Source organism: Microchirus variegatus (genome assembly GCF_963457635.1).
Source record: "Microchirus variegatus genome assembly, chromosome: 9".
NCBI lineage: Eukaryota > Metazoa > Chordata > Actinopteri > Pleuronectiformes > Soleidae > Microchirus > Microchirus variegatus.
The window spans coordinates 13,419,585-13,432,270 of NC_139810.1; the positions used below are offsets into that span (position 1 = coordinate 13,419,585).

Genomic DNA, 12,686 nt, shown 5'->3' on the forward strand with positions numbered 1-12,686 from the left:
ACCATACAAGAATGACTGTGTCTTTAGTTCAAAACACAGCATATTACAAGTGCAGCTGTTATTACTTTAAAGCAGGGGTCACCAACCATTTTGAGACTGAGAGCTGAAGGGTACAGAATAATATGGAGGGCTACCATATTAACATTTTATGCAATTTACCATTTAAATTATGATTATTATTCATTCAATTGCATACACATTCATTCCAGTGCTTACTCGACAATTATCACAGTTTTTATAAACAATATTAATGATATTTTACTGAGTGATCATATGGATACATGCAAGTGAAGTGAAGTGAGCGTGTGGGCACCTTATTGGCTGCCTGCGGGCACCATGTTGGTGACCACTGCTTTAAAGTATGATAACGATTTAAAATCAGATAAAGAGAATGCTTTAAAGCAGGGATTGTTGGCCCGAGTGGGCACGCATGTGTGGGTGGACCTCAGAGGATTTTCAGATTTCAAAGTACTCTTCAGTTTGGGAATGGCTGCTTTAAAGCATACTGTTTATCTGACATCATACATGTGAATCTTTGGGTGGCTCACGATCCAATTCGATTCTGATTCTTAGGGTCACGATTCGATTCAAAATCGATTCAACCGATTCGATTCAACCGATTCTTGATTCAAATGATTCTTGATTCAAAAATTGATACAATGCATAGTGTGTTGAGGCAAATTATGGCATCTAAACAATACAATTTGTATAAGATAATGTGATAATGTGATCACACAAAGGCAAACTTAAGACAAAATTAACATTTATTCATTCAAAAAAAAGAAAAACTTACTTACTGTACAAAATAAATAAATAAATAAATAAATAAAAGCTTAGGCTAGCTGCCTTGTTCTCCCAGAAGTTACAAAAATAGACTGTACACAAATAACACAAACTGGTGTTTTGTGTGTTTTTCCAAAATAGAAACTTGATCATTTATTTCACTCTAAATTGTAACAAAATTGAGTCATGTGGTAGCATGAGTCGTTAGGGGACTCAGGGATATTTTATTAGTAGTTTCTTTACACTATGTGAGTGACATGTTTTTGCTTCTTGGACGTCACAATACAGAAGTAGTAATGTAATCATACAATTGTGAAGTTGCCTTTATGGCACATCGTGCAGCTTATCTGTGGATTCATCCGTGCATTTTCTGTGAATTCCTTTGCTGAGGTTAAGAAATGTACTCTTCCAGTTGTGCACTCAGGATCCTTTGGCTTTTATGTCTTGAAGCCTTGGAGGTTGCCATGCAAGGAGCTACAGCTGGGGAGCTCAGCAGCATCCACTGGCCAACCTTGAGAGCAGGATGTTTGCATTGTTGCAACATAAAAGGGGTTTAGAGAACCCCCCCAACCCTTGGCTCCTTCTTTCATGTGCTAGCACCTCTCAGAATCAAGTCGTTTCATCTGGCAGGGTGTGTGGCAGAGTGCCCCACCACTGTGCCAGGATTGCTGGCTTCATTAGGCGTTTGACTTCCTGTCGATACCTGATGGTGCATCTTAATCAAGGAGCTACAGGCTCCCACAGCATGAACTAAACTTTCCCTCAATTGGATTTGTAGCTTGTGCAACCACTGGGGTTGTTTTCATTTTTAATCTAAGTGTAATCAATAGTCCTTATGTTGGAGTGTAAACATGGACTTTTAAGTAAATGATTCAACATGGTGTGGAGAAAATAAAATATCAATGAACAACATGTCATACAGGTGTCATTTGTACACTCAGATATTTTACTAATCACTATTGATTTACTGCCAAGCAGCCATTCACTCCTGAGCCAATAAACCAAATGGACGTGAAGAGCAGACAGGGAAACAACTGGGCACTGCAAGGCTGATCCACGGATCAGATGAGTGACAGAAAAATACTTTAGAATAATAGAGGGATGGGACTTAAGTGTGTGTGTGTGTCTGTGTGTGTGAGTGTGTGTGTGTTCTACTAACACTCCACTGGTTGCCTCTCTTATTACCTTTGTCGCAGCCGTTCATGCCCATCTTGCTTCCATCTGGACATACGTTGCACTTCATGCCTTTCACTCCCGTCTTGCAGGAACACAGACCTGACATCTGCTCACAGTCGTCCCGGACTGAGCCTGTGGCGTCACAGTTACATGCTGCCATGGAGAGGAAGAGGAGACGAGGGACAGAGAGCTTGATGAGCAAAATATTGCAATTCCAGACGGCGACAGTCAGGGAAGGATTAGCTTGCTTTACATCGTGTACACAGTGTTTTTTTGAGGCGATTGTAGTCTCTAAACCTTATTTTGGGTACATAGTTATCTGAGTGTTAAAGGTTGTGAACAGTTCATCGGGCCTTGTGGGCATTGAGAGAGGAGACGAAGGAGCACAAGGAGGAGGTGGAGGAGTATGTAACAGAAACACAAGAAAACAACCGCAGGGAAGGACATCAACCCCATCATGTTCATAGAGTCAATGATGTGTTTTTCCCCCCTCTTCTGCTGAACCTGGTATTGGTGCGCAGTGTGCCGCTGCTGCTGCTCGCTGTGTGTGTGTGTGTGTGTAAACCTTGTTAAGGTCAGGCCACGGGTGAGGCACCTGCAGGCTTCCTGCTGTTGACTGAAAATACCCTGCAGCTTTGGAAGCGAATGTCCTGTGATACCTCAGCGGCAGGGTACGAGCTGGTCACCATATTGCATTAGACCTAGACAAACAAGGGGCCCTGACCCCAGCACTCACTAGAATACAAATGAATGCAGTCTATTCAGTACACTTTCGATATGACTGAGGGACTTTAAAAACAACTGATGACGCAATTTTTACTGTTTACTCCACCTTTAAATACATTAGACTGACCAAACTTAAAAGTATCTTAAAACAAAATTTCCCTTTGTTTCCTTGGAAAATTTTTCTTCATTAACTTTTCATTTCTTCTGTGCTCTTTTCTAGCAATTTGTGATTGTACAGTGTAATCTTGCCATTGTCCATGTAAAGTAATAAAAATATCTCTCTCCCACAGGAACACAGGTGTTCATCTTCATTGTCTGCTCTGAGACGTGGCCACACGTACACACTATTCAGGTCTACCTGTTCAAGTGGGGACCAGAGTCCGCAAACGTCGTGGTTCATCAGTGTTTGTACAGAATATTAATGGAAACACTCCAATAACATGTAGAGAAGTGACACTTTCACCATATTGGTGGTAGTGTAACATCATTTTGCATAAAAACAGAGTTAGTTTAGCAGCAGCCGTCCACCCTCTCTCGCTCTCTCCCTCTTTATCAGCAGCACCTGCAGCCTCACAGCAGGAGGCTGCTCCTCTTTCTGTTCTTCTTCTCTACCTCATTTCCTCATCTGTAGGAATTTCAGATAAAGTGTCAGAGCTTTTTTTTTTTTTTTTTTGAAAAGGTTACATTTTAACACCATCACTTTTTACTCTACATGAATATTGTTTCCCACATGTTCTCAGCTCACTATTTTTTGACACATACAATATGTCAAGACACCAAATTCTTTAATGCTTCTGTGCAGCACCTTCAGTCAGCCTTTGAGTATGATATGTGATTTACATATAATTGCCTTGCCTTGCCTTAATTCAACATTTTACAGAACCAGTTTCCCTGTTACTTTGGATACAGTAGTTTTACCGGAGACCACGTCTGAGAGATAATGATATTATATTATATTATTATTTTGTTGGTGAGTAACGTTATAATAGGTTGAGTACACTAGCTCATTGCTTACGAGTGCAGCCGCTCATGTTCTCTGTCACGATGCCTCTGAAGTTCCAGAAGCCTGGCTCACAACGGTCACACTTCTGTCCCCCAACACCTGGCTTACAGGAGCACTGACCAGTGGCTGGGTCACAAGTTCCCTTATAGGAGCCATAGATGTTACACTGACAGGTACCTGAGGAGAACAGAGGAACATAAAATTAACTTTCAGCATTTACTGGACTTTCTAAATAGAAGAGAAAGCTGAAAACAATTCATGTCTACTTATACTAAGCTCAAATGTGGACTGAGCCTTATTCCACAAAAAGGCTTGGTAAAGTGTGCTTCGGTGTGATTCCTCTGTACAAAATCTTTCTCATCTCATACACTTCTCCATTCAGTGTATGCTCTAGCTAACATCTAGATACAACATTTTATCCTCCAACCGCTATCATTATTCAAGATCATCGGATGAAGAGATTTTTCTGTTGATAGAGGGAAAGATTATTCCAATTATTCCATGGATTAAGATGAAATGTTTTTAGTTCTGCAACTGTGAAAGTGGAACCAAAGTCAAGGACAATAAGACCTGCATGCTGAGACAGCCTGATGCTATCTACACTTTTTTATTATTATTATTATTTTAGAGGGCACACAAGAACTCAAGACACAGGAGGGCTAAAAAGGTCAGAAGGGAACATAGAACTTACTGGGACATCCAGCCAGACCCACTCCTAAGGCAGCCGTCATGTTGTCCGAGCAACAGCCGTACACAGACAGACTGCAGTGCACTGTCAGCTCAGGCAGAGAAGTGGCGGAAATCACTGATGAGGTAGAAACAAAAGGGGAGGATAGAGGGAAGCAGAGAAAGAAGAAGACTAACATCAGAGAAGGATTTAGACAGCACAATCTCGGCGGAACATGAAACTTTTTTGCTAACAATGAGTTTGGCTTGAGGGGCAGAGGTGGGGAGGCTGGCAGCCGGCTTGTAGATAACAATTATATTTTCAACTTTTTCCACAATAGCTGAAAATCAGGGGGAAATGATGCTATTACCTCTAGTGAAAACAAACAATGGCTCTGCTCGTGAATGTGCGAGCTGACATTTGCCACTTTCTAGGAGGCATATTCTCTTCAATTGTTGTTTTCTGCTATTATGGAATTGTGGTTGTTGCCCTACAACCTTCCAGAAAACAAACAAATAAATAAATAAAATCCCACAGCATAATGTGAAGGAATCTTCACATTATGCTGTGCACAAGGAACCTGTGCACAGTGTATGGAGACCTCCTTTGTCTACGGACGTGTCGCACTACAATGCGACAGCTCTGCATACAAAACTACAGTGAACAAAATAAAAACGAATGTGTTCCCAAAACCTGGTGTTTCTCCTGAAATTGGACCAGAATAACAAAACATTCAGTGGGAGGAAAAGGAGGTGTCCATTTAATGGCAGAGGCAAATACATCATTGTTCACATTTTCTCCAGGCTTTGGAGTGAAAAGTAAAAACGCAGATATAGACAGTAAAAATCTGTTCCTCTCTTTTTTTCTCTGTCTTTTTCTATTTCCCTTCCGATCACTTTCTCTTGTGTTGCTCATTTGGAGTTTGGAGGCTGGAGATACAAGGGCCATAAATCACAATGTTACTGGTGTGGATATGAGCCTCAGCCTAATGCTGATGGCTCGGCTCACTCTTTTTTCCAGTGCTTTCCCACTCCAGAGATGGTCTTTGGACACAGTTCATTTAACTCGCCACTTTCCAGAGCTCCGTTCTGCTATCTGTACTGAGCCTATTAGGACAAGAACTTTTAATTTCATATGTTCTTCCACCCTTCAAGGGTTTTTTTCCTCTTCAGTGGCGATTGTCCAGCACAATGGAAACTCACTGTGATGGGCAATATTACCCTTGTATTTTCAAGGTCTGCTGCTGTGCTTTTTCTGCTGCACTGACTAGAGCAGTCCTGTTTTATGCCGGCAAGGGAACATCTGCGTGTTTGCTTGTCTAGTAAACCTATAAGTACTGCATTTCTTTGGATTTAACCACAATACTTAACCCAGCTGTTTACAGTCAGGTATAAAGGATGGTTTGAGGTGCTATACAAAAACTGTTGGCACAATAAAACACTTTCTATACTTTTTTATTTGTTTCTTTTAATTAGAAACTTTTGAATGCACTGTTATTGAGATTTAGCATGTTTAGCATGAGGTCAAATCAAGTTTTTCCTTAAATAGTTAATGAAATTTCCAGACATCACTAACAAGTTTTTCTTTTATTGGTTTTCTTGCATTAGCCAATAAGAGAGGAGAGCCCAGAGGTCTCGTACCAATAGAGAGCTTACAAAAAAAGATTGATTATCCACAGATGGTAGAGAAGCGTGACAGTCAGTGCCCAAGGAGGTCAGATTAGGAAGGAGAAGAATCTGGAGGGATGTGTGAAAACAGCGACAGCTCCCTCATTCTCACTTTTTCTTTAACTCTCTCCATCCTCCTCTCTTTCAGACCCAAAGGGAATCAAAAAGGCTGGAATGAACACTCAAAATCCCATAAGTGCATTTTGCTCTGCTCTCCAGCCTGAGCTAGTATCAGAGGCGAAAAGCTTGAGAGGAAGAACTAACCTTTACCACTCAACTGCTGATCTGACAACTGTTCTGCCTGATAGATGGCATTCATTTACATGCAGCAAGTGTTTTTTTTCTCTTCTTTTTAAGTAAGTGGGTAAAATGGCATCCCAAGGGTGAGGAAACAAGCGTGTGAGCCCAAGTTTAATGGTTTAAATTGTCGGTGTCTGGCAAGGAAAAGTGAATCATTATTTTTATCAGTACATACGGGCCTGGGAGAACGATATTGAAATCTTAAAGGCTTATTTTACCACAAACTTCTTTAGTTCATTTACTAAGGGCTCCAGTGATCACACTGCAGAGGCGGCAACAGCAGCTGTGATGTCAGAAACTTACACCGTCGACAGACTATTACTACCCCATCAGTGGATGAAATGAGTGAAGAAATGTGATGTCAATGACAATGAGTCTTAATGAGCGTGCTTCTGTGCAACGACATCAACTGGTGTAATGGTGTAATGTACCGACCTGCACATGGTCCCTGATTCTGAATCAACAAGTGCTCTTGTTTCTCACATCTGGCCTTCTTCAGCTCACACTCGTTGCTGTAGTTCTTCCCATCTGAGCCACAAACCTACAAAAATAATCACAGAGATGTAATTTGCATGCTAATAAGCAACGAATTAATGGTGAATGTGTGTTACCCTCAAAGTGAAGTCATATGATGACAACTGATCTAAAAACTGAGAAAAATGCTGCTTATTACATTTTTAAATGAGATCGCTCGCAGTAAAATATGTCTTCAAGTTGTCTTGTCCGTGTGTCCACAAGTAAAATATCCTGTATCCGAGTTGTTAATAAAGTAAAATGAAAATAAAATGAGTGGTGTGTGTGGAGGATTCTTACCAGGTTGTCAGGCACACTTTGGCAAGTAAAGTCACAGACGCAACGGTCCTCCTCTGCATCCTCATCCCACGAGCCTCCAAACACGCGACAACGATCCTGCTCACAGCTCTCCACGCCTGAGCCTGAACCCCCTGAGCCACAGTCTGCGTTAAGACACAATAAAATACACAAAATCATTAATCGAACAGTCAAGCACACGAGGAAGATGCAGCTTTATCAGTACATCAGAAGCAATGTGGCTGTAAGTCTATGTTTATGTACTAGGAGCATCACAAATTTTGGATCGTTTACATTTCTCTCACACTGGTTGTAAAGAGGGAACTAAAAGCACCGCTGGTAGAACATGATAATGACCCAACACTAGCGAGGGTGGGAGGATGTCTACATAAATTAGGAACAACATCTCTGCACTAACACAGAGGCATCCTTTTCATTTCAATTAAATCAGCAGTGGAGGGAGGGCTGGGCCGCATTTCTGGGTGCCTGCTCCCTAATATGAGAATTCACTTAATTGCAAAGCGTTCAGTGGTATCTAATTACCTCAAGGGAGTTTAAAGAAAGTTGTTAGAGTAAATATTCAACTGCAACTCAGACACAGACAGGCTTTCTATTTGTCAATGTATACCTGTAATTTTACAGGGAAAAAAAAGGTAGTAAACATTAATCACTAACCAGGATTTATGGTTTCACGAGGCTGTTTTTATTGTCAAACTGGAAATATGTATTTATATATATATATATATATATATATATATATATATATAAATTGTATATATGTTCAGAAAGAGCTTCGCCGACTATGAACTGGAGGTCCCAGGATCGAGATGGAAGAACCCTCCAAAGGTAGTGGAGAACAGAGCTGAGATCCCATGGGACATACATTTCTGGTGGTGGTTATTAGTGGTTGCTAAAAGCTCCCAGCATAGTTGAAAGGAACATGTGGTAATCAAGGTGTATCATCCTCTGCCTCTCTACTCTTAGGGCTCATTCAACTCTATTGATGCACCACTTCTGGTGGAATCAATGTCTTAGTGATGGGAGTGCCACTTAGCATAACCCATCTTCCAAAGCAGATTATGAAGGAGGTCACGGTGCAGGGGAGAGGCTGTGCCCAATTAAGCTCCGGCCTGTCCTGTGATATAGGTCATCAGCAATAGGCTGTGACAGCTCCGAGTGGTCGATACAGTGGTGTGGGTTGGATGGATAGACCAGGCACTATGCAACAATACATTACATTAGTTGTACAACAAAGTAACTTGAGCTTTGTGTACGGGGCAACATTCTCCACAAACATCAGAACCTATTAAAGATTCGCTCCATCTCCATTTTAAACTAACAACACCACTAACCTCTAACCAACCCTAATCAGTTTGTTTTGATGTTGTTGTTACAGCCAATCGATTGAGAACTGCTGTCCGACTGTTAAATATACCATTTTGTGATGAGGCTAATGTGCTGGTTAATTGCTTTCAGCTGCCACACACATTAACAGAGGTATTAAAGTTCTGATGTCATTTGAAAAGGAGAAGTCAGCGGACGTCCACACAGATCAGAAAGACACAGTCAAAGGGAGATGCAGGAATAGCAAATTCATATTCTGCTCAGGTTCCCTTAACAGAGCCATGATAAATAAATAAAAGAGGTAAGACATTAGAATGGAATAAATAAAAATGAAGGGAGAACAGGGGTCCTAATTAGCGGCTGCTCTTTCATGTGCTCACCACCCGCACTGCCTGTGAACCTTTCAATTAATACATCCCCAGCTAAAATGGCTGTATCAGCTATTCTCTCTGCTCTGCCCATCGACTCCTTTTTAGCCAATCATGTCAGAAGCCAAAGTCTATTTAGTCAAGGAAGCTCCATTAAGAAGACATAATTCATTGGCATGGAGAAGAAAAAAATTAATAGCATTAGATTTGTGTTCATAAAAGAATGAGGGGAAAAAAATTGTTACAAGAATTTGACAGTGGAAATAATAGAAGGAATGAAGGGAGAAGATGCTCTTGTCAATGCTGCCTGTGAGGTCGTGTTAGAGAAAACAGAAAGAGAAGAACAGATAAACAGGGGATGAGTGGTAAAAATTGTATCTAATGAACGGAAAACCTGAATATGTTTGGTAAACCAGATGAGCCACAACTCCACCAGTGACTCCAGGAGTGGCCAGTCTTATTATGGTATGCCTTTCTCATCCTCACCGTTTTGATTGTAAACTCAGAAATGTATCTGAATGTAACTGTGTTCGTCGAAGGGTGCCCTGTGACACAATTTGCCTTTTTTTCCCCCATTCCATCCGTCAGTCTCTCATATCACCCACCCAAATAAACATTTCCATAAGTTAGAGAGGTATGGATCGTCACATTTGATGGGGGGAATGTGAGGTTCCTGAAGATGGCAATGGTGGGAGAAAAGATCCTTTGTTGCCTCAACAGAAGGTTACAAGCCCTGTGATGGATGGACCATGCAAGCGAAATCTGCTGATCTCACTCCACAGAGCTCTTGCTCCACCCAGCCACACGCTTTTCGTGTCTTCAGGCCCCTTACATTTTTTTCAGAGGTCGCTTTATTTGATCAGTTGATACAAGGAGCAGGGCACCGGCTGTGCATCATTGTGTGATCCTGAGCTCATAATCTTGTTTATTAAATGTCTATTCAATTAAAAAAGGGCTGGAAACCCCTGTAGGTGATACACTACTCTCACTTGCCACTTTGTCAGTGTCGAGAAAAGGAGCTGAGGCCAGGCCTACCCGAGTGTGAAATTAAACAGGTGATAAATTTCCCTGTATGGCCAACAGTGGGAACACTGTCGTTTTTCATTACCACTAAATAAAAGGCAGAAGAAAACAACTTCCATTTTTATTCCCTGCAACCCCTCCCTCCCAACCTGACTAATGAGGATGGTTTTTAAGTCAAGTAAGAAAATGCGTAAGAGAATTAATCACATGTTCACTTCCTCCCCTGGCTTATCTTAGATATGAAGTATGGACTGGGTGTTTGTGCACACTGGTGATACAGAGCTTTATGCTGTCAACACCATAAAGCCACAAAATACAGTCTTTAGTATTACAGTTTGTGACAGGGTGCTGTAGTACACAATATATACTCCTAATTTTGCCAAAACCGACCCCACAAACATCTCAGTAGCATAGAGTATCTCAACAACAATTTTTTTTTCTTTATGTAATGTAGCTGAAATGAAGTATCCCACAGCTAAACACAGTTATTTCAACTTGATTTTGATCGTTTTACAATCACACCAGACTTCCTGTGGAGGGTCTGCTTCAGATTCTGAAAGGACTGCAGACACACACAGTGGAAAAAACCCCCACATGACTAGTGGACACCCCTAGGGTGAAATTTATTGATTTCAGACGATCCCATCTCCACTCATATGTGAGAAAGCATTGGTGCCCCTTTTGTCAAGAGGCACAATTTTGATGGAGGAGAGTGCAAAATGGACGGATACACGAGTGGGTCTGTTGGCAGGGAGCAAAAAAAAAGGCAAAAAAAAAGATTCTATTGTGTAAGCCCAATAGTTTCTCTGAATCAAAATGAGCAAGTGATGGAAAAAGGGAGGATGCTCAGAGACAGTATGAGAGGGAATAAAATAGAAAAACTAAGCCATCATACCCAAAGGCATCACAAGCAATGTGATGCCTTTGGGTAGGTGGAGGGGAGCATTTCTGCCTGATAACAGACAACAAAAGACAATGAGGACAGAGTGTGGGGATGCATGCGTGTGTAGTGACAGTAAGTGTGAATCACGGTCATACAGTCTCATGTTTCCTCATGCTTCACATATAAAAAAGGTCACTTGTCTCCGTCAATGAAATGGTGTTAAATCGACCACAAGAAGCTTTGGCGGCGCCATTCGGCTCCCAGGCCCGGGGCCAATACGACAGACAATGGTGGAGGGGAAAAAAATGAAACGTAAGAAACACCCCCGGCTAGCAATCAAAAAGGAAGTGAATTCCTCTCATCTCTTTTTGCTGTGTCCTCCATCTACCCCCTCTTTTCTCCTCTCCAGCCATCCCTCCTGCTGGCAGGTGTAATCTGCTCTCCTTCACACCTTGTCAGAGGATGACTATGTTCGCCGTGAGGACCCATAAGCCACAGGGGAACTGGCATTGCTGCCGTCTGCATGACAACCAGCGGTTGGCATGCTGTTCCCTCCAGAGTTGTGCCCAAGACGGGCTGAGTGAGGGACTGTGATATGCTGCCTTGGTCTGTCAACGCAGATCAAGATATGATATGATTTGCACGGTGAATTAGATCTCATTTATTCACAACGTAGAGGAACGACAGCGCTACAGGCGTGGAAATCAGGGACGCTCATATTAAATGCCATCGGTCACACGCTTTAAAGCATAATTAGATTTAAAGGCTCGATGAAATACATAACATAAATTCTCTAATATAAGCTGGTGATCAATAACTGTGACAACAGCTCCTAATGAAAGCCAAGGAAAATTACTTGCGCTATCAACACTCAGATGGTGTGAATTCTGGAAAATGTATATGTGATTTATTTCAAAGAAACGCTGTTCTCACTCACTGATGTAACTTAGTTATTTTGAAAATGTGGCACTTTAGAATAATTGAATTTATCTGTACAAAAAGGTTACATTTTCATTGACAGGAGATGATTTATTGAGATGACATGAAGATGAAAAAAATAAATAAAGGAAGCATCAAGATCCATGAAAACACACAGCAGCTATAGCTAATATAAGTATAGGCTTATATATAAGTATGGGTTTATGTGCTGTTGGGGTAAATAAATAAAGAATCTGGCCTCTATCTCGCCTCAGTTTACAGCAGCTGAACGAGTGGAGTCGGAGATGCACTAATAAACAAACAAACAGGCAGACAGGCAAAGCATGAAGATCATCATCTCTAAAATCTACAGCTGACCTGAACTTAATCAGCCAGAAGTTTAGTTCCTATAACAGTTTTTTTCCCTCCTCTGTGGCCACACAGTGTGATTTTTCCCTTCATCATTTGCTGTGTTAGTCTGATGGCATCCTGCTGGCGGCATATGCAACCACTATGAAAATCCACAGATGACAGAATACCATACTATAGGTCAGTTGATAAAGATAATTACCCCCATTTCAATGGCCGAATGGTTAACATAATTACACCATTTTAAAGTCCATTCCGTACCTTCATCGCAGCTGCCAGGCTTTGCCACATCAATTCTCCTCTTCTGCATGCAGGACGACAACTGGAGTTCACACTTGTTGTCGTAGGTGGTGCCATCGCTGCCGCACACAGGTGAGAAGGCCTCGCCTAAGCACTGTGGGCACTCACACTTACTCTGAACACAGCGGGCGCCCCAGGCACAGACAGTGCTGCCACATGTTTCTGTATTACACACACAGGAGAGAGAGGGACGAGTCAAACCATGATGGGTCGATTCACAATTGGCAACTTAAAATGCAGCACTATTTTGCAGATCTCTATTTTGCTGTCCTGCAGACATGTTTCCTTTGTAACTCCCCAGTGTATCCTACAAGTGTGACAAGTTTGTTAACTAATGGCCTGTCTGCCT

General features: G+C 41.6%; 1 protein-coding gene across 1 annotated transcript in view; it reads right to left on the bottom strand.

Moving 5' to 3' along the window:
* agrn (agrin) overlaps positions 1–12,686 on the bottom strand; it is a gene marked incomplete at both ends in the record, with an annotated part of 229,475 nt that overhangs the window by 32,999 nt on the left and 183,790 nt on the right. Inside the window, 6 exons of the mRNA XM_083895418.1 lie at positions 1,969–2,112; positions 3,701–3,865; positions 4,380–4,493; positions 6,758–6,863; positions 7,136–7,278; positions 12,299–12,499. Coding sequence (XP_083751544.1) covers positions 1,969–2,112; positions 3,701–3,865; positions 4,380–4,493; positions 6,758–6,863; positions 7,136–7,278; positions 12,299–12,499 — 873 coding nt within the window. The remainder of the gene's footprint in view (positions 1–1,968; positions 2,113–3,700; positions 3,866–4,379; positions 4,494–6,757; positions 6,864–7,135; positions 7,279–12,298; positions 12,500–12,686) is intronic.